This window comes from Ostrinia nubilalis, chromosome 20 (assembly GCF_963855985.1).
Source record: "Ostrinia nubilalis chromosome 20, ilOstNubi1.1, whole genome shotgun sequence".
Lineage (NCBI taxonomy): Eukaryota > Metazoa > Arthropoda > Insecta > Lepidoptera > Crambidae > Ostrinia > Ostrinia nubilalis.
This window is the reverse complement of record NC_087107.1, coordinates 3,918,669-3,940,624: the sequence shown is the minus strand read 5'-3', so window position 1 is coordinate 3,940,624 and position 21,956 is coordinate 3,918,669. Positions and strand designations below refer to the sequence as shown.

Below are 21,956 nucleotides of genomic sequence, written 5' to 3'. Positions count from 1 at the left end.
TAATATTGAAGCACAATTCTGTGTAATTTTCTAAATTAGGTACTATTGCATAGGTACTAAGTTTATTTACTAGTAGTTAATATGCGGTACATCTTAGTACCTACATAGTGGTACTTTGACGCTTACGCCGGAAACTATGCGACTCTACAGTGTCTGAATATTAATGGATTCAGTGTCTGTAGAGTCAGGACCTCTACCACACGGTTTCTAAACAGATAATTGTAAAAAAACAATTTTAAATAATTGTTTTACGGAGTCACTTCTATTTCTACTACGGTTCCTTCAGATATAACTGTTAAATGTCTACATATAAACATTGAGCCCGCTTCCGCGACGTCACTCTCGACCGAGATCGGCGCACGCGCGGCCGCGTTCCCGCGCTTTTTTGACGTTTTACTTTTTTTCAACAAAAAGTTTGCGAGTGTTTGAGTTTTTAATTATTGTGCATCTGTGTTGCAAGTAGCCAGTATAACGTAAGTATTGAGCCGGTCGTTCACATTAAAAAGTAGGTCATGCTTGCTTTGTTGTTGACATTAACGGACCTTTCCTTTATAGCTGAGCATTATGGTGCTTAATTTATATTTTATTTAAAAAGAACTGTCGATTATCAAGTGACAGTGTTTTGTTTTATATTAAAAAATTTAAGTTCTTATTGCCGACTTATTTAATTTAAAAATCCGCATTAAATACTTCGCTAGAAACCCGTTTCAATAGCCATTTGAGATTATCATCAATTAATGTTTTTTAAAACAAAACCGATCCGCATATTTTAGTAATGTAAATAATATTTGTCCTTCGAGCCGGTTTTACGAAATAAAATTCGATAATGAGGTGTCCGCTCCTTGTTTGACCGTCAATTTTGTTAAGCTTAGGACATAATATTGCAATTTAAAAAAAATGTAGGAATCATAAAATATTTCGTTAAAACTTTAATTTATTTTTACAAGGACTTACAGCTATTTATAAAAATAAACAACATTAACATTACTTTAGTTACACATTTAATGATAGATCGCCCGCTGCTTTGTCCTGCTGGAAGCTCTTCTGGAAGGACTGGTCTTTTGTTCTAAACGTCCTGCCAGAAGATTATCGCAAGTCCTGCCCGCAGTACGCAATTTGTACGTGTTTGCTTGCTGGTCCTTCCAGCAGTACGGTGACCTTCAAATTTGAACTCATCCTCACCAGAAGTAGTAAACACTTGGTTAGTGTTTATTAAATAAAAAGTCATGTCGTAGAATCATTTTGTTTAACCAGTATTTTACTTTTCTTAATATATTATAAACTTGTTTATCTTCTTTCAACTTAACTAATAGGAACTATAATAAGGAACTTTAAATTAATTACTTTGGTACGTCACTTTGTATTAGAAATTACACCTATCACTTACAAATACAGTACAAATTAAAAACAAAAACAAGAAATAAATTATAAATGTTTGATTAGGCTGGAATACTTCACATTAATTATAATATTATCGCCAAAATGTTGCCGACTCCACGCCCGGCGCGTCAAAATGTGTCGCGCGAGCGCGAACGCGCTGCCCCCGTGTATACTCGTGCGCCATCGGGCTCCGACTAACGGTTAGTCGCGTTTTTCGATCTTGGGCACTATTGGGTGAAAGAGAGAGAAACACTCTATTTTTTCGTGTAAATTTGAAATTTGTACAATGTATACTTACGAAACTGTGATCTTTTAATTTTGCGTCCTACCGGAAGTACTTTAAGTCCTGCTGGCAGGACTCCGGGTAGGGTTTCTGCTCGAGCTTTCTCGAACTCGAGAAAACTCGAGAAATTTGGCTTCATTCGAGACGAGAAAAAAATTACCAGAGCTCGAGAATTCTCGAGTTTCGATTTTGAAGCTTTAATATTCTTGAAAGCCTATTTTCTTAGACAAAAGTAAGTTTTTAATTATTTAATAGGTCAACGTTGCTTTAAGACTGGCCTAGTCTTTCCTTTTTTAACTGATTTGATTTGCAAGTAATGATCTCAATCGAAACTAAGTAATAATAATGTTCACCAACGAGTATGCTATATTTATTATGTTTGTTTAACTCTGACTGATTTAAAGACTGAAAAACATGTTAACTAGACAGTTACCTTACCTAACAGACGTTAGGTTAGGTACTCGTGCCTCCTCGTAAAGTTTATTCAAGTCGTTATCTGTAAGAAATTTAAAAATTTATTAAAAAGTTATTTTTGTTCATAAAAAAACTATTTATCGTTATTTTGCTATTTGGACTTGTGTTCTTTAGAAAACAAGTGATTATCCTTAAAGTACACGAGACTTTATGACTTTTGTTATGATTATTAGTAAATATTAATTATGAAAGAAGATTTTATTTTTTGTTACTTTCCTTACCAAAATAACTGGTACTAAATTCTAATATTGATTGTTGTGCATAAAAGTAGGTATATTAGATTAAAAAAAACCTGTGTTTTTATTAAATTTCAACCGATTTCAGCAGTTTTCATTAAAAGACTCGAGACCCGAGAAAACTCGAGACTTTGGCCTCGAGAATTCTCGAAACTCGAGAAAAAAAATAAGTCGAGAAATCAGAAACCCTAACTCCGGGCGATCTATCATTAAAAAATCTGTGTTTTATCTGTGTCTGTGTAAAATGTATTATGATCTATGTACTGACATCTTTTAAAATATGTCTTATTGGACTCAGATATTGCTTTGCGACCCTTTATGAATCAAACTATGCCACAGAGACCGTTCTAGAATTGGCGACACACAGGAATTAACACAATGGCTATTCGCCAATTTAATGGAGTGACAGTTTTAGCTTTCTCGAGTTGACTTACGCTGATCATCGGTGATAAAATGTTATTGACGTAGCTACATCATTAAGACCAATCACAGGCTTGAATATACCTATTGAGTATGAGATACATATTTGAGCATCATGTTAAAATATCGCTTAAGGCTAAATGCGAAGAATAATGTACAATTTGAAATGTCAAAACGATAGTTTTAAGTATGAAAAGGCCCAGGCCCTTTATGAGTTAATCCACAAGTATGAATATATTTAGAAGATTCAGGTTCAGGATTAAGAGTAAATAATTTAGGATTGTGATTGGCTAAACTAAATATAATATTCTAAACCAACCACAGGCAATGAATATTTTCTTGAAAACACTCGAGCAAAACGCTCATAATAGACTGTCGTTTTCGAAAACCATTCTTATAATAGTTACGAATATACTAAAAATAACCACTTAAATGTTCATAATGTTTCTTATGTTAGTAACTTTAATGAAAATCACCCTTTATTACTAAGCCGCAGCTACGCATAATTTACATTCATAACATAGTACAGTTCCTATAGTAAAAATACTTAAAATTACAATTTAAAATAACAAAGCATTGTAATCCGTGAGAACCCAGCCTAACTGAACTGAATTTTATAATAGAACGTGGAAGGCAGTAAACGCATAAAATTTTCGAGTATTACAAGCTATAAAAAGAGCGTCGCATATTTGTATGCAGTTTGAAATTTAAAGTATGCAATTTTAATTTCAGATTGAGAGCAGCGCACTTGCAAGATGCGCCATTTTATATTGGGTGAGTAGAACAACAAATACTTTAGCATTTTATAATTTAAAGTTTGAAATAAGAAAAAATACTTACTGTAAGGCTGAGTAGCACTAGCACCACCTAACTTAGATCGTAACTATAACGATAACTGGTGTTTTTTTGTATGGAGTTAGACAGATTTTGGACGTTTGTCAAAGATAAAGTAAGTCGGTGCAACCCAGCCTTAGTGATTTTGTTTGGTTTGGTAGAGTTAGGAAAAATAATTAATTTTTGCGAATCATCTAACAAGAGAAAGCAAATAATGTAATATTTTATGATGCATTTATAATAATTTTAAGTCTATTATTACGTAATTGCCTATAAATATTAGCATTGTTGATCATGTCACAAATCGATGTCTGCGAAAATCAATTAACTCATTAACTACATGATAATTAAGTTGCATGTACATGATAAGTTTGCATGTACATGATAAGTTTGCATGTTCATGATAAGTTGCATGTATTGATAAGTTGCATGTTCGAATAGCATCATGTTTACGTCCTAGTTAATCTTCATTTTAATTTTCATATAGTACAGAAGTGAGATTTAGAATTGGACAGTCGTTACCAGTTGTAAAAAATGTATTTAATATTTACATTACTTTGTTTAAAGAAATCACAGCTACATATCACACGAATGACGTCATTGATGAATACATAAACAGTTGTCATAGTAACAAAGTTTATTGTCACTTATTAACTAAAATTCATGAATATATTTTTTAATTCTAAGCAGCGACACTAAAAAAATGTTTTACTCTTTATTATTAAAATAGGTTACCTACGCAAAATAGTTGAGGTTTTCATAAAATATCTAAACAACAAGAGCAAATATATTTAATGTTTTCTAGTAAAAACTTTTTTCGTTCGTGCTAGTAAACTGGATTTCGAGAAACGATCAATTAATTAATCTAGCTAATAATCAATTGACTATACCAATCAATAATATAATATGTGAGATCGATAAAGCTGAAAATTGGTTCAGAATTATCTAACGTACGAGTAGTTATATCACACACTTGCTATTACGATTATTTCCTATTCGAGCCTATTAATTTGCAGAACCATTTATATCATGTTATGAATATAATTAGGAAGGCGCTGGATGCAGGCCGCCACACGCAACCGGCCATTGTGGAAATCATTGGGGGAGTCCTATGTTCAGCAGTAGACTTCCTATGGCTGAAATGATGATGGTGATGATGAATGGGTGCTTGACATTACCTATTCATTTATGGTCTGTCATAATCAGGTCTAGAATTGATCATTTCATGATGTAACTTAACATTCCATGATAAATTATTATAATCATATCAAGAAACGGATAAACCCGCCGTCCACATTATGCCGCGGTCGGGCTAAGTACGATGTGCGCCGTGATAAAATCTTATCGGCGATTTTATGACAAATGTATGGGCTTATCGCGTAAAATCGATAAAAATAAATCAGCCCGGCTACTGTGGGCCTAGGATGCGCGCCGTGATATACTTTATCGACGTCAAAATGTATGGGCAAAATCGATATAATAATGGAGTGATAACCGCCTATAGCGGTGCGCATCCTAGGCCTAAGGCACAACCTGGCAACGAGTGCAACGACATATCCAAGGATTTAAGGTCTCAAATATATAAAATATTTAAAAAGCTTATTTACAAAGCTCGATTTTGTACCTAAAATTGCCACCACTATTATACACTAAATAATATTGTTTATAACCTATACCTTGTCCTCTAATGTGGAATCCGCGAACTTTTTCTTATTGTAAATAGTGATCACTGATCAGGTTTGGCTGACCTCTAATCAAGTCAAAGTAAAATACGAGTTTTAGGTTTTTGAACAACATTCTCTGAGAATCAAAATCATTATCTTTTTTCTTGGATTTCATGTTAAATCTAGATATAAGACTTTCAAAACTTTTAATAAGTACTATCCTAGAAATAACTTGAAATATTGAGGTTCCATAGGAACAATAAAGAATTTTTTCTTAGTTAATTAAATAATTATAATACCTAATCGACTCTATAGACTCTCGACTCTCCTTAAGGCACAAAACAATCTGGTGTGATTTAAACACATAAGTATAGTAAAATAAGTCCATAAAATTATTATGCATATAATTTTATGAGACGTCATATTCTACGAGGCAACACGTACGATCACCGATGACATTTAAAGAGATGAGCTCATGAAGGTAAGTATTAGATAACGGACGCAAATAGCACAAATCAATTCAAATATTATCTTAGTTTTTTGAGGTCAAGTGACAAGTAATAATTATGTTTAGCAAAACATAAAATAATTATACTTTGTTTCGTCTAGAATTATGTCTGACTGTAAAACCCATCGCCAACCTTACGATACATCATAACAGTTAACACTGCAATTCCACTGGCTCTCTACTTTAAAATAATGATAAGGAATCCTGTATTCTTGTTTAATATACTAGTGCCAGTTTTCACCATCAATCCCTAATTTTGAAGTGACCCCTATGGTAACACATAACAGGAAATTTGTTTGCAAAGGGGTCACTTAAAAATTAGGGAATGATGGTGAAAACGGGCAAAGCTCTCCTGAATAATTTTATAAAATGAGGTAACGCCCCTTTGCGGCGTTGGCGACGAATTATGCTAAATAAGAAAGGTAGTACACAAAGTTAACATTGTACTTTTGAATTATGCTAATTTATAAAGGTAGTACACAAAGTTAACATTGCACTTTATGTACTACTTTTCTTATAAATTAGCATAATAGGACAGGTGACGCCGTATTACTTTTGTTACTTCCATTCCATTAGAATATCCATTGCCCAATAGAAAAAAATACATTTTTAAGCATATTATTCGCTAAACAATATAACAAAAAGCAATTTAACGAAAGTTGAACGTTTAACGAAAAAGTTGTTGAAAATGACATACATTAACCTACCTAATTATTGATGAAAAATATAATTTTGTAACGACATTTGGTGTGAACATCTTAGAATTAAGTTAAAAGTTGGATTCTGTAAAAAATTTCTTTTTGCGTTTTCTTTTCGTCACGAAGGAAAACAAAAACAGCTCTTCGCTGAGTTACGAGTATATTTTCAGACAAAAACTACTTTAAAAGGATGGCAATCTAAGAAAAATATTATGATTTGATGTTCACAAGGTGTATTTAATAGGCACTTGTGAGCTTGCTGACCTTAAGTCCAATAAAGTAAACATAATGCTCACGCAAGTAAAGGCACTAATATTATTAGAATTCCATCTGTTTTACAGCAAAACTGGTTTGTGGTGCACAATTTTATTATTTTACAAGAGCATAACTATCTATATATATAAAAGAAAGTCGTGTTAGTTACTCCACTTATAACTCAAGAACGGCTGAACCGATTTAGCTGAAAATTGTCAGGGAGGTAGTTTAGAGCCAGGAGAAGGACATAGGATACTTTTTATCCCGTTCGAAATTAAAAAAAAATTCTGCTTATTTATTGCCATTAAGGCGGAACAAAGTTCGCCGGGTCAGCTAGTTTTATAATAAACTGTGGTAGGTAATTGATAACAATCACAAAGGGATTTTAATTATAAGCTTTTAAATAAAAAGCGTTCGTGGATCAATTTTTTTCTTATCTGTTCGTGTGCTTCTTGAAAAAATTTAAATTAATATTATAGGGGCACTTTTATAAAATAACGTCATATTATTAGGTATGAATTTTATCAAGGATAGATGAGGCACGCAGTAACAGTTGTGGTAACAAAGACTTCGCGTAGTTATTTTTTCGACTTGACATTAAAAACCAGTTCTTTAATCCTCTTGAAGTCTTGACTTATTAAAATATTATACTGAAGCATAAATTGTTCATTGAACCAGAAAGAAACAGTAAAGTGGTCATCTAAACGTTTCGTCCTTTTTTGGTTAATCAAATGTAAAATGTATCTCACAAAAATGCCAGATTTTTATGCTTTCCAATCCAATATAAGTAAATATGACTGTTTATTTGGAAAGAACCGCTAGCATTTAGCTTTACAGAACTGTTAAGATAATAACCTAAGATGTTTAATATAAATATGACATCCGTTCAATAATATTCTCATGTTTAACTCACGATTTTATTTCGAAGGAAACACGTACACTGGATTCCTTGAATTTGAATTTAAAATTCAAATATTTGCTTGTCTGTCTGTATTCATATGCAAGTAAATACGTAGTGATATAACCATGTGATATTTAATATGGTATTAATAAAATTAATACGCTATTTACTGGTAGCGTATTTGTTATATAATATCTTGTATGTAAATGATATCTAAGTATGTATGAGTCATCGCAAAAGCTCTTTAAAAAAATCAGGTTTTATGAGTTTTGGTTGAATCATACTTTCATGAATATGAATATTTTGGCTAAAAACTGTTTTAATGGTGTTCAGTGGCGTGTGTGAGGTTTGCACGAAAAGGTCAAAGATTAATTATTTCTCTAATATCATTTTTAAACAAAAGTAGGTACCTAATTATCAGTTCTACATAGCTTTATGGCAATTTAACTACCTGAGACTTGAAAATGTAAATAAATAAATACTACGAGTAAAACCGTACGAACATCGCAAGCAATTAATAAAACAATTTAAAACGAGCGGGTAATATGAGATTGGCAAGCTAGTTCTTAGACAATAACTGCAAGTAGCGATTATTTACTTGAACGAGTACTAGCAATAATACTTTCCCAGGCGGAATGCGCTAGATTGCTTAGACTGGAGTACGGTCAGCAGATAATGCCTAAATAATATTTTAAGTAAAAAGCCTTCAAAAAATGCTGAAGAGATATTCAGCTGCAATAGCCGGTCGCTTAGTCGGTGCTTAGTCGGCCGTTTGGTGTAGTGGTTCGAAACGGACTACTATTCCGGAGGTAGCGGGTTCGATTCCCGCACAGTACAAACATTTGTGTGCATGAACATATTTGTTTGAATTGGACTGGGTGTTTTCTATGTATAATAAGTAAGTATTTACAAAAAAAAGTATTTAAGTATGTTTATATCCGTTGTCTAGTACCCATAGTACACAAGCTTTGCTTAGTTTGGGACTAGAAGCGCAGTGTAAAATGTCCAAGGATATTTATTTATTTATAATTTATTTATAATACCACTCCTCATTATTCCCATTCATCATCAGCATCTGATCGTTTAGTTTCCACTGCAGGATCACGACATTCACGACCCTCTCTAATTTATCAGAGGAAAATGGAGGAATTGGCCTACACTCTCATTAGTTAATCAATATTAGGAATGTTTGGATAGAAAGTTCTCTCAGATGCGATTAAGATATTAGAATAAAAGCTTAAGGCCTTATAGTTCTGGCCAGCATTTCTTGAAATTTGGTATGATAATTATTACATTATTTTGATCTCACGATAACACCACCACGATATTTTATTTTCAAAATTTTTGCAAACCGTACCAACTGCAATAATTGGAACTGAATGAACACAATCTCTTAACAATTTTTTAATTCATTAAGGCTTGGTATTTCTGCTAAAGTAGGTATTTCGCGCTGTCAAAATCTGCGCGCGCAATACTTCGCCGAAGACAGCGCGCCAAAGAGCTCTCGCGGCTACACAGTATAGAAATACGCAGTTTAGAAATACGCAGTTGGTTAGGTTAGGTTGACTTCCTTCCGTTCAAGCGTCACACTCACAGCACTTTCTAATACAAATCATATCCAAGTGATACAAATTAAAACAACTTTCAAAATTTTTGGGAATATATTTTAGAATCGAATAAATTTAGAATATAACTGCCAAAGTAAACACGGTTCAAAGAGGCGTGGCGTCACCCGACCTTCCGGAAGTTCCGCGCCGGCTAAAAGAATTTCAAGATTACGTCACCTGACCTATCGGTAGATCCTCGGGAGCTTGAGCGATTGGAAAAACATTTTATGATCAGTTACTCATAGTAGCGATTATTTAGAGCTTGGATAATAAATTATAGATTAATATAGTTCTTTCAATTCACGAAACTTTGCATGAGGTTAATTACATTAATCAGTACACGCATCAATTTTGTTCAGTCTTTTTGTTTATTAATAAATAAAAATATCATACTAAAATTGCATACATATTTGTTTGTATTGGTCTGGGTGTTTTCTTTCCATAATTTATGTATAACGTATGTACGGGGCTCTGTATCGAAAATCACTATGAGCAATGAGCATCACACACGGTTACCTGGAGTGCATTACTGCAGCAAAACTTTTATAAATGTTGTGCTTTAGAGAGTCGAGAGTATAACAGATAATTAGTCCATCGTGAGCAGAAATTTGTCCACTAATAGCAAAATTCGTTCAAATTATAGTTTTAAAGTTATTAGGAAAAAACAGATTTTGCTGGGGTAACGTTTCAAACATTACCCTGGCAATTTTTTTTTTAAAGTCGTTCTATCCCGGAACCAAATACATGCAAAATTTGTTCGTGTTCCGGTTCTCAAGTTATTTAGAATTTTGCTGGGGTAATGTTTTGTGATGTCCCAGATCTCGTAAATGGCTCAACGCAGAAGTTTGAAAAAAATACCAATGATAGACCTTGATATTATGTCCAAATTAGTTCAAACATTAGTCATTGATTTGAATGATAAACACCAGTGTAATTAAAAGATTTCGAAAATCAGATAAAACGGATTTGTGAGTAAACCAGTACTCTTACAATCGAATAAAAAGGTGTAGCATGTACCCTTGGTACACCTTCATAACCACAGTAAATAATATAAATGATGTGGCTTTGCGCAAAAGAGAGATTTCAAGAAATCTAATTTATTTTAACAGTCTTACTTTCGTGGCCGAATACGCGATCCCGTTATAACAAGGGAACATGGCATACAATGGACAAATTAAAATGTTCCTTGAATAAGCTATCCTGTTAATTTCAGCTTTACATTACGACTTATAAGTTATCGAACTGCAAAAAATATCAGGAATTCTTCTATAAGCCGACCAAATTATAAAGGTTACAAAAAAGCGACAGTTCCATACATCAACTCCAGTTTTAAATCCGTTGACATCTGCTGCATCTGCCATCTTTTTGGTTAGAAGATTCTTCCATCTTGCAGCGTAGACCTTTAGCTACAGACCTTAGACAGTATTTTTGAAACATTCTTACGCATGGTGGAGGAATGGACGCTCTAGAGACTCAAGTCTACAAGGAGTCATATGAACTCCAGTTTTAAATCCGTTGACATCTGCTGCATCTGCCATCTTTTTGGCTAGAAGATTCTTCTATCTTACAGCTTAGACCTTTAGCTACAGACCTTAGACAGTATTTTTTATTATTTATTTGTGTCAGTGTGCTCTTCTAAAGAGTGTAAGACGATTGTATGTAGATACTATTAAAATGTAATTTTAACTCATTGGTTTTGTCTCATATTTGAGGAATGTACTATGTATCATGAGTAGAGTCTTCGTTTAAAAGAATGCGAACGATTTAAATTTCAATAGGTAGACAAAATTGATAATTCTTAATTATCAAAAATTTAAGCTTTCTCCAGTAACACTGATATTATTATACTGTGACTCATCAAAGTCATCATTGTCAAAAATATTGACAAATCGCGAACTGTCACGGCCAAAAAACTGACACGCGTCCGTCCTCCGTAAGCGCCACCGCGCGACTGATTGAGATTGTCCAAGCCGTCATGGACGATTTTTTCCACATTTTTTAACATAGTAACTAAATAAGACGCAATATAAAAATTTCATCCGTTAAAAGCCCTCAAGTTATTTCTGAACTTTAGTTTAGTAAAAGATTTAGAATCTTAAATCGCTTATTTTAAAAATAAAACCGTAAATAGAAAACGAATAGAGGTAACTTTGGGAATTTATTCTATCGAGTCAACTTCATCAAATCGTGTTTCCATCCGTTAATAGCCCTAGAAAATATCCTCAACTATGCCCAATAAATATCTTAGCCTTTAATTTTACTGTTTAGTACCTCAAAAATGAAAAATGAAAACCTCATTTTCGCCATTTTCTCTGCTACCCGGCCTTAAACTATTTTCGTATTTCGGATGCAGTTTTGTTTTGCTATCGCTACGTGCGCCCGAGCACAATAGCTAGGGTCAGCGCAGTGCATTCACCGAGCGCAAGCGCGTGCCTTACTTTACTGCACCGCGGTATACAACGGTGTTATATGGAACATAGATACCAACGATTTCTGGGCTGAGATTTTCCTAAAGATCATAAATTAGATTGTCCATATACAGGGTTACAAAAGTCTATTATGTGTTCGAAGTTTCTTCTTAGGTCTTATGTTGTGTATTGTTTGAAATTTTATTATTAACTAGCTTTTGCCCGCGGTTTCTCGTGAAATTTAGTTTGTCTCATATCGTCATAAATTATAGCCTATGTGTTATACTGCGTTATAAACAACAATACTGTGAAGTTTCATCATAATCTGTTCAGTAGTTTTTGCGTGAAAGATTAACAAACATGTTAACATCCAGACATCCACACAAACTTTCGCATTTATAATATTAGTAGGATCATCGGTTCTTGATCTTGGTACCCCCCTGAAGCTAGGGCTTAGTAGTCATGGTGTAAAACGTAGGAACGGGGGGCAAACTGAAACTAAAGGCTAAAGGGAGAGAGGGAGGCGCTTTGTTAAATAAAATTAAAGCATTATTTTGTCATACTCTTGCTGTATACTGAATAGAATTTACTGTAACGTAATTTTACCGTTAATAACATCAGCATTAAGGTTGATTGCGCAGTCACGCTAGATGCGCGGGAGTTGTGGGACTCACTGCTCTGCAGTATGGAAACGTAGTATTAGGAAGTATAGTTAGTATCTACCAGAATACTGTGCCAGCAACAATGGGTCTTTTGTTTTACTAAAGGTATACAGGGTGTTAGGAAAATGGGTATATGAGCCGACACTAGCCCATGTTAACATGGTCATATAAATGGTATGGTGAAGTCAGAAATTTGATATCATCATTTAAATTTTTTTAATTTTCATACAAAATTAATTTTATAAAATCCGATTTGTATGAAAAATAAAATAATTAAAATGAAGATATAAATTTTCTGACTTCACCATACCATTTATATGACCATGTTAACATGGGCTAGTGTCGGGTCATATACCCATTTACCTAACACCCTGTATAAGCCTACATGTTACCCAATGTTTACAAAAGAAGAGAAGATAGGTACAGTAAAGGAATTGACGTCTTAAGAAATATCTCTTTTATCGATATGCCTATTTACCGACACTCACACATACCGCTGTTTTATTGTCATCATCATCATCATCATTTCAGCCACTGGACGTCCACTGCTGGCTGACCTTAGGCTTCCCCTAATGATTTCCATATCGCCCGGTTGTTAGCGGCCTGTATCCAGCGCATGTTTTATTTTGCAATGTAATAAACTGGTTATTCATATTTTGCATTGTAACAAACCGGTTATTCATATTACTGTGGCATCTCAATAAATGTACTTATTAGAATAATTATAGCAATTATTTCGCACAAAGCTGCAATACGTTGCAGTATGCAACCTAATTATCTTTGGACTTATACAGGATGCTGCAAGATATTACATAATCTTTTATCACATTGCAATAAGGTTCAGAATTGTATGGCATGATCAGCCCATAGCTGCATGATAGTCATAGTAAACATTAGATAAGCGACATTAAATCTGTTTGCTTAATTTTGGATTTCCGTATTTGTATACTACTTCCGCAAACACCGGTATTAATGAGGAAGACATTTTGATCACATAATGAAAATAAATATTACAATGGAGAGTCCAAATTAAGTATAAAAAACTAAATCGTGAGAAGATAGCGTTGGCTTGAAATAACTTGAGATCTAGGAGGCTGGGCTATAAAAATTGTCGCTTCCGTATTTCCGCTTCTCGGGTCTATCTATCACTGTAATTAATAACAGCTTAGACCTGTGAGAGAAAAGGACGGATTAAACCGAAAATGAAAATATTGACATTGGGAAACCAATGGTATCCAATGATTTATGATAAATTAAGTTAATTAAAAAGAATGTAAAAGTGTAATTTGTTGCATGACAATTGAAGAATGTCCATTCTTAAATGAAATACTAATAAAAAAACTAAGCCTCATCATTAGAACTTCATCAGGTTTTTAGATATCTCTATCTTTTTGCCCTACATGTTTGACCATTAGCAAGTTGAAAAATTATTAGTGATATTAGGTTTTACCACCACAAAATTAATTCATCTGTCCAGTTAACAGCAAATTTATACAGGTAAAACAGCTGTAGAGAAACAAATATCCTGTACAGTACAGTTAAACGAATGCATTGATACCGCTACGGGACCCAGATCGACACCGATGTAATCGATGCTGGACAGTTATACCGATAAATATCGATTAATTGTTCGCCAGACTCGAGATGTGTCTAATCGATTAACCTTTTGACAAAAATTATTGTTAATTTTGCTAATGTTGATCTTATCTTGAACCGGTTTTTATTTTGCGAAATGGTTTTTTTTAATGCTAGACAAGGCAGGTATTTGACCGCAATCGCACTTGGTGTTAAGTGAGATGCAGTCCCTATTCATTCTCGCCTTGAAAACGCCCGGTTTTCCTTCCACTCTTTTGTTTATCTTTTTCTAGGTAGAAAGTTTTGGATAGATATTTTTTTTCCGTTATAATCTCGGTATTTTTCAACCGGAACAAATATCTGTTTTGAGCAATCATAATCATTTAGTGTGTTTTGGACGAGAATTGGAACGGAAAATTATTCGGATTGCAATGATGTTAATGTTTTGGATAAACGTCACCAATTATCTCCTCGTTTAAAAAACATATCATTATTATGTAATTAGGAATCTTTATGCAAAATGAAAATGAAAATGAAAATGAAAATGAAAATGAAAATGAAAATGAAAATGATATTTATTTAGTCCAAAAATATTACAGTACATGATCTGGTTACTGTTACATTCAGAATAAAAACGGATTACAATTTATACAGTAGGTATGTACTAACAGCATCACTGGACTCCACACTAGGATTCCCTGTGTCGTGGAGACCAGTCTTCCCATTGAAGTTTCGAGATAAAGTGCGTGCATGACTTTGTATATATTTTGAAAATTGTAACTAACTTGAAAAAAATCGAACTTCCTAAGGCAGGAATTGAACCCACGAATATTTATAATTATTTATAATTTTCAAATAAGTTTGAGATGCGACTCTTATCGTTAGAAATTAAATAACTTTGTATGTGTGATGTGTGTGTGTGTGTGTGTGTGTGTGTGTGTGTGTGTGTGTGTGGGTGTGTGGGTGAGTGAGTGAGTGAGTGAGTGCGTGTGTGTGTGTGAGTGTGTGAGCGCTAGTGGCAGGATATATACATATTTACCGCATTTAGATGAGATTTTGGAGTAAGGTTTCCGTATCATTATAACTTTGGCATTGTAGCCATTTAAATACCATCGTTTTGCAACCTGTTCTGGTCATATTTATAATACTTTTATCTATCTTGTATACCTGAGTGTAAAGATATGGACCCATAAAGCTAAAAGATCTGCGAGCAAAAGCAGTTTTTATACTGGGTAGTTCCCACTTAAGTGATCTGTACGAGGTGCGTGCCGCATTGCCAGCTTGCCTGTGAAAGAATACAATCGTAGCAGATATGTACAGTTGACGAACGCTGAGAAGCTGGCATTCAGCATAGAGATTAATTGTTGAGTAGCGCCTAGGTCGACGGTAGGCTATTTTCAAGATTGACCGTTGAATGCGTTCGAGTTTGAGTAAATGTGTTTTACAGGCTACGTAGTGATGACAACAGAGGGCGCATCGGCGGGGGAGCGCGGGGTCCCCGCGCCTACACATAAATACGCTGCCGCAACCGCGGCCGCCGCTCACTCATTCCGTACGACCATCGCGCGCGCATCTTAATTTAATCTTGTAATAATTATAACCAGTTCAAAAATACAGTTTTTCATTATAAATCTCCTGTAGGGTTCGAAGTTAGGCTCAACTTAGACCTACGGGGAACATATGGTCCTTCGATCCTCAACGTAAAGTACGCGAGAAATTCCGGTGCGACACGTCTTCAAATTTGAATACTGCAAACGTCAACGGTCCGTCCGGTTCCGCAAGCAATACGACAAGTGCAAGATATTTGCACAACGGCAGCCCTCGACGGTTCCTGGTCATCAGCAGAGCAGTATCAACGCCGAGATCATCGTCTACGTGCAGCCCAGGGCCAGCATCGAAGATCCGGCGTCCAGGAAACGTCAGCCTTCAGCGTCAGCGCTCATCGGCGTTCAGTGAAGAGGAGTCATCAGCGAAAAGAAGAAAGGATAAGTTGCGCCATAGCAGGAAACCGTGAGATCGATCCATTTTCTTTCTTTTTTTCCCATCACATCACATATCATCCGCTTTGCGAACCCACATCCAAGCTTCGCAATCACTTCTTTCATAATCCATTTCGTAAAATCATCACCCATTTTTCATCTCTTCCTTATCAGTAGTTAGCAAAATCCTCATTTTCAAAACTCATTTACTAAGTCTACCTTCACATTGAATAACTTGTAGTTAACGTATTTTCTCAACTGTGGTGTCTGTCAAGCTTTGCAGTAAAATCAAACAATAAAACATTTGGTAAAATATAGTTTATTAAATTCATAAATAATTTCAAATCATAAAATCAGCAAACATCAATTCATCATAATAATAACAATATTGTGTATTCTGCTTCGCATTAACACTACGTAGTTAGCCACTAATACTACACAAATTGTCTTTCCTTGTTTTAATTTGTTTTTTTTTTTATTTTTTTATTTCTAGGTCGGTAGACACCGAGTCGCCGACACGACTCGGGAGTCGTGTGCTATCTTCACAAGTCAACATCTCGGTCGTATCTCGGTTGTACCGTTCCTATTATTAATTTCTTTTCATTTTTTGCAAAACACTTGATACTACGTAACGATTTTTTTAATATTTACATCATACTTATTCTACTTAACTTATACAAAACCCTTAAACTTACATATTCTAATTTGACAATACAAAAAAAAAGTAAATTACAATCTTAAACATATAATTAATTCAAGTCCTTAAAGTAAATAATTATATCAATCAATCATAACAATGTCTGAAGCAAAAATATCACAATTAGTTAAAAGGCGCGGAACAATAAAAAGTAAAATCACTAGCTTTTCAAATTACATAAATGTAGTAAAAGATGATTCAGTGTTGCCAAATTCCCCGCTTTTTAACGAAATTAAATTACGTCTTGAAAAGATTGATGCCTTATATGAGGACTTTGATACTCTTCAGACGGAGATTGAAGAGCTTACGGAGGATCCCGACCTGAGATATCAGGAGCGGGAGGCCATCGAGAACCAGTACTACGTCGCGATCGGCACGGCGAGGGCACTGCTCGAGCCGTCCCCTGCGGCCGCTGCGCTCGCGCTCAACGGTTCTGAGGTAAGCTCTCTTGATGCAAGCACACAAAGACACAACAATTTCGTAAGATTGCCTAAAATTGAATTGCCTACCTTCAACGGGGACTATCAGCAGTGGCTCGAGTTTCGCGATACATTTGTTTCTATTATTCATTCCAATGATAGTATGGACGAAATTAATAAATTTCATTACCTTCGCGCTTGTTTAAGAGAAAGTGCTTCATTAGTAATTAAAAGCCTGGATTTCAAGGCCAATAATTATACGGCTGCTTGGGAATTGTTGTGTAAACGATACGACAACAAACGCCTGCTCGTCAATAATCATGTGCAAGCACTCTTTAACATAAATGCTATACAAAAGGAATCGAGCAAGGCTTTGCGATACATAGTAGATATCACAAACAAAAACCTACGTGCCTTGGCTACCCTAGACCAGCCTACAGAACACTGGGATACCTTGATCATTTACATGATGTCTACCAAATTAGATAGTACTTCAAACAGAGAATGGGAGGAATTTCGCAATAATCGTAGTGACCCACCCACACTAGATATTTTTTTAACATTTTTGTCAAACAGGGCTGACCTTTTGGAGACATTAGAGGAGACAAGAAATAAAGGTAAAATTGATCAGGCACCTACAACCAGGGCTAAAAGCTTCATTGTATCTTCTAGCAAACCCAAATCTCATTGCTGTCCTCTATGTCAAAAGGAACATCAACTGTTTTCCTGTGACTCATTCCGTAGGTTACCTGTTGAGACACGCATACTTAAGGTAAAAGAATACAAGGTTTGTCAAAACTGCCTTCGACCAGGTCACAACGAGTCACGCTGCAAGCTGTCACATTGCAAGTATTGTAATATAAAACACAATACTCTTTTGCACAAAGGTTCACCCCAAGAGACAGTTTCCCATGACAGCATCGTACTTTCTGCCAATTCTTCACAACACAAAAACTGTGTCAATAACACATGTCATATATTGCTTTCCACAGCTCTGGTCAACGTGATCGACAAGCGTGGAAAATCGCATCCAGCCAGAATCCTGCTAGACAACGGCAGTACGGGTAACTTCGTCACACAAGATCTCTGTGGCAGACTGAACCTCCCTACCCGCCTAGCTAGTTCAAAGGTAACAGGCATAAACAACCAAACGTCCAAAAGCACTCAGTCTTGCTCTCTTACATTAGAGTCTTACAATGGTCACTATAGAACCAATATTGATTGCTTCGTTCTTCCACAAATAACTTCGTTATTACCAAACACATACATAGACATACACGATCTAAACATACCATCTGGAGTTTGTCTAGCCGATCCAAACTTCAACGTACCGTCAACCATCAATTTACTAGTAGGTGCGGACGTCTTTTGGAGTGTGATTGGCACAAATCGCATCCAGTTAGGTAAAAACAAGCCGGTTCTATTCGAAACTAAGTTTGGATGGCTAGTTTCAGGCGCCATAAGCCAACCGGGTCCTAGTAATCATGTGTGTATGCACATCAATAGTAATCAAGACCAGTCTGATCTGACCCGCTTCTGGGAGTTGGATACAATTCCACCCCAATACAAACACACACTAGAAGAGCTTCAGTGTGAAAAACACTTTTTAGAAACCACCAGACGAGATAGTAACGGTCGCTTCATAGTTTCAATGCCACTCAATGACTCACCAGACGTACTTGGGGAGTCATTATTTATTGCAAAACGTAGATTCTTATCTCTTGAACTTCGTCTGGAAAGAGATCCTAGTATGAAACACTTATATTTACAATTTATGACTGAATACTTGGATCTAGGTCACATGACCGAAATAATACCTAAATCCAACACTAAGTATTGTTATTTACCACATCATGGTGTCTATAAGGAGAGTAGCTCCACTACAAAATTAAGAGTAGTGTTCGACGCATCAGCCAAAACGTCGTCCGGTAAGTCATTGAACGACATACAACGCGTAGGGCCTACCATTCAGGATGAAATATTTCCCATATTATTACGTTTCCGTCAACATCAGTTTGTCGTGTCAGCTGACGTCGAAAAAATGTATCGACAAATCAACATTACACAAGATCAACGTCCACTACAATGTATATTGTGGAGATTCGACCCTTCACATCCTCTCAAAACATATACACTGAACACTGTAACATATGGCACAGCTTCAGCTCCATTTTTAGCCACCAGATGTTTGTCACAGTTAGGCTATGACACGACAGACCCTTACGTTAAACGAGCTATTTGTCAAGATTTCTATGTAGATGATTTTCTATCAGGGGCTGACTCTATTCAAGACACAATAAATTTATGCAAAAATGTCACTAATTCATTAAATTCAGCTAAATTTTACTTAAGAAAGTGGCATTCTAATAATGTTGAAATTTTAAATGCAGTGTGTGGTCGAGACGCCAGTTCAGACCACCTAAATCTTAGCTACAAAGAGGCAGCCAAAACACTGGGTCTCTATTGGAACTGTTCGGCTGATACTCTCTCATTTTCAATTAATTTAGATTCCACACAAACAATAATTACAAAACGTCTCATTTTGTCCACAATCTCTCAGGTGTTCGACCCACTGGGACTCGTGTCACCTTGCATCGTCGAAGCAAAGGTACTTATACAAAATTTGTGGTTACAAAAATGCTCATGGGACGAAGAAGTACCTTTAGATATTAAAAAATCATACATAGAATTTGCAAGTTCATTAATTAATTTAAAATATTTACAGATACCTAGATGCATAAAAATTCACCCATCCATTAATACACAAATACACGTATTTACAGATGCGTCTGAAAAGGCGTACGGTGCCTGTGTTTATATACGAAGTGTGGATGAAAACAATTGTGTTAATGTTCAATTATTAACATCAAAAAGCAAGGTAGCACCAATTAAAACCGCCACTATGCCGCGGCTAGAACTTTGTGGCGCACTCATGGGAGCAAGACTATGTGCAAAGGTTGTTTCGTCAATTACCTTTCAATATGTGTCCTGTACATGTTGGACCGACTCCATGATTGTATTGGGTTGGCTTTCTTCCCAACCAAATCAACTGAAATCATTTGTCCGGCATAGAGTTATTGAGATACAGGATAGTTCTTTTGATTGGCGATATGTACCATCCAAGCAAAACCCAGCAGATTTGGTTTCGCGTGGAGTGCGAGCAGACTTAATAAAACACTGCCCGCTATGGTGGTCTGGCCCTTCATTTTTGAAACTAGATTCTCAACAGTGGCCTGACAAACCTGTACAAAATAATAATAATATAAAAAACCTACCAGAAACAATAATAACAAATTTTCATACACAAAATAATAATAAATTAAACAACAATTCTGACAATCAATGTAACTTAATATCTAAACTAATACTTAAACTATCAAGCTTTACCAAATTGAAACGCACATTAGCATTTGTATTGAGATTTATTAATAACTGCCACAAGAATAACCCAAAACTTACAGGACACCTGACTATCTCGGAACTCAATGCCGCAACAACTCAATTACTATTCATTTCTCAGCAGGAGTCCTTTCCTGATGAATATCAGTCACTCATTAACACCGGTAAATTACCACACAAAAACCGATTGTTATCATTGACTCCATTTGTGGATCCCAATAATCTCATAAGAGTGGGCGGCAGGCTTAGTGATTCTCACTACGATTACAACGTTAAGCACCCCATTCTCTTGTGCAGTAAACATCGTCTATCCCAACTTATATTCGAATCATTGCATAAAACCTATTTACATTCAGGGCCTCAATTGTTATTAGCCACAGCACGTCATAATTATTGGATCTTAGGAGGCACCAGGCTCGCAAAGCGCATTGTACGAGCATGTGTTAAATGTTGTCGTTTTGAAGGAAAAACCATTCAGCCTATCATGGGCAACTTACCTAACAGCCGACTACATTTAGAATATCCTTTTCTAGAAACAGGTGTAGACTACGCCGGGCCAGTGCTGATAGCAGACCGTAAGGGGAGAGGCTGTAAATTGGTAAAATGCTACATTTGTGTCTTTGTTTGTTTAGCCACCAAGGCGCTGCATCTGGAGCTTGTCTCAGACCTAACAAAGGAAGCTTTTATTGCGGCTCTTAACAGATTTATAGCGCGACGGGGCAGGCCGCAGAGGATATTTTCGGACAACGGAACCACCTTTGTAGGGACCTTTAATGAATTATCTAGCCTACTCAGAGACCCGTCGCTGTCAGCACATCTAACCGACAAAGGTATCGATTTTTCCTTTATTCCTGCTTACACTCCTCACTTTGGCGGATTGTGGGAGTCGGCAGTCAAATCAATTAAGCACCACCTACGTCGCATTCTAGAACTGACGCACCTGACATTTGAGGAAATGGCGACTCTGCTGATACAGGTAGAAGCTATTCTAAATTCTCGTCCCATCACTCCTATATCTAACGATCCCTCAGATCTTACTTGCCTCACTCCTGCCCACTTTCTAATTGGACGATCAATCGTTTCTTTGCCTTGCCCGCAACTTATTGAAAAGCGCATCACATCACTTCAACGATTCCAACGCATTGAAGCGCTAAAACAACATTTCTGGGCACGATTCCATAATGAATATGTTTTCTGGCTGCAGAGGAAGACACGGTGGCACACGTCACACGGGAAGCTGCGAGAGGGGTCACTTGTCCTTATCAAGGACAAGTCTGCACCTCCATTGATGTGGTCGCTTGGCCGCATCCTCCGAACGTTGCCTGGCAGAGACGGCATAGCCAGGGTCGCCGACATCAAGACAAAGAAGGGCGTTCTTCGTCGCGCCTACAACACCATCTGTCCGCTGCCAACAACATTAATTGAAGACGAGACTTCAAGGCGGGCAGTATAGTGATGACAACAGAGGGCGCATCGGCGGGGGAGCGCGGGGTCCCCGCGCCTACACATAAATACGCTGCCGCAACCGCGGCCGCCGCTCACTCATTCCGTACGACC

General features: G+C 36.1%; 2 protein-coding genes across 2 annotated transcripts in view; both read left to right on the top strand.

Annotated features, from left to right (window-relative positions):
- Positions 1-319: 319 nt before the first annotated feature.
- Positions 320-21,956, top strand: part of LOC135081483 (intracellular coagulation inhibitor 3) — a 36,276-nt gene continuing 14,639 nt past the window's right edge. The window contains exons 1-2 of the mRNA XM_063976195.1: positions 320-473; positions 3,526-3,567. Of these exons, the coding sequence (XP_063832265.1) occupies positions 3,549-3,567 (19 nt within the window). The 5' untranslated portion in view covers positions 320-473; positions 3,526-3,548. The remainder of the gene's footprint in view (positions 474-3,525; positions 3,568-21,956) is intronic.
- Positions 16,150-19,414, top strand: LOC135081488 (uncharacterized). Its single transcript, XM_063976202.1, has 2 exons — positions 16,150-17,019; positions 17,993-19,414. Exons 1-2 carry the CDS (start codon positions 16,681-16,683, stop codon positions 18,005-18,007), a joined length of 354 nt encoding a protein of 117 aa, XP_063832272.1. The 5' UTR covers positions 16,150-16,680; the 3' UTR covers positions 18,008-19,414.

Coding starts and splice junctions, on each gene's coding strand:
- LOC135081488 (XM_063976202.1), top strand. CDS start 16,681: ATGTCTGAAGCAAAAATATCACAATTAGTTAAAAGGCGCGGAACAATA.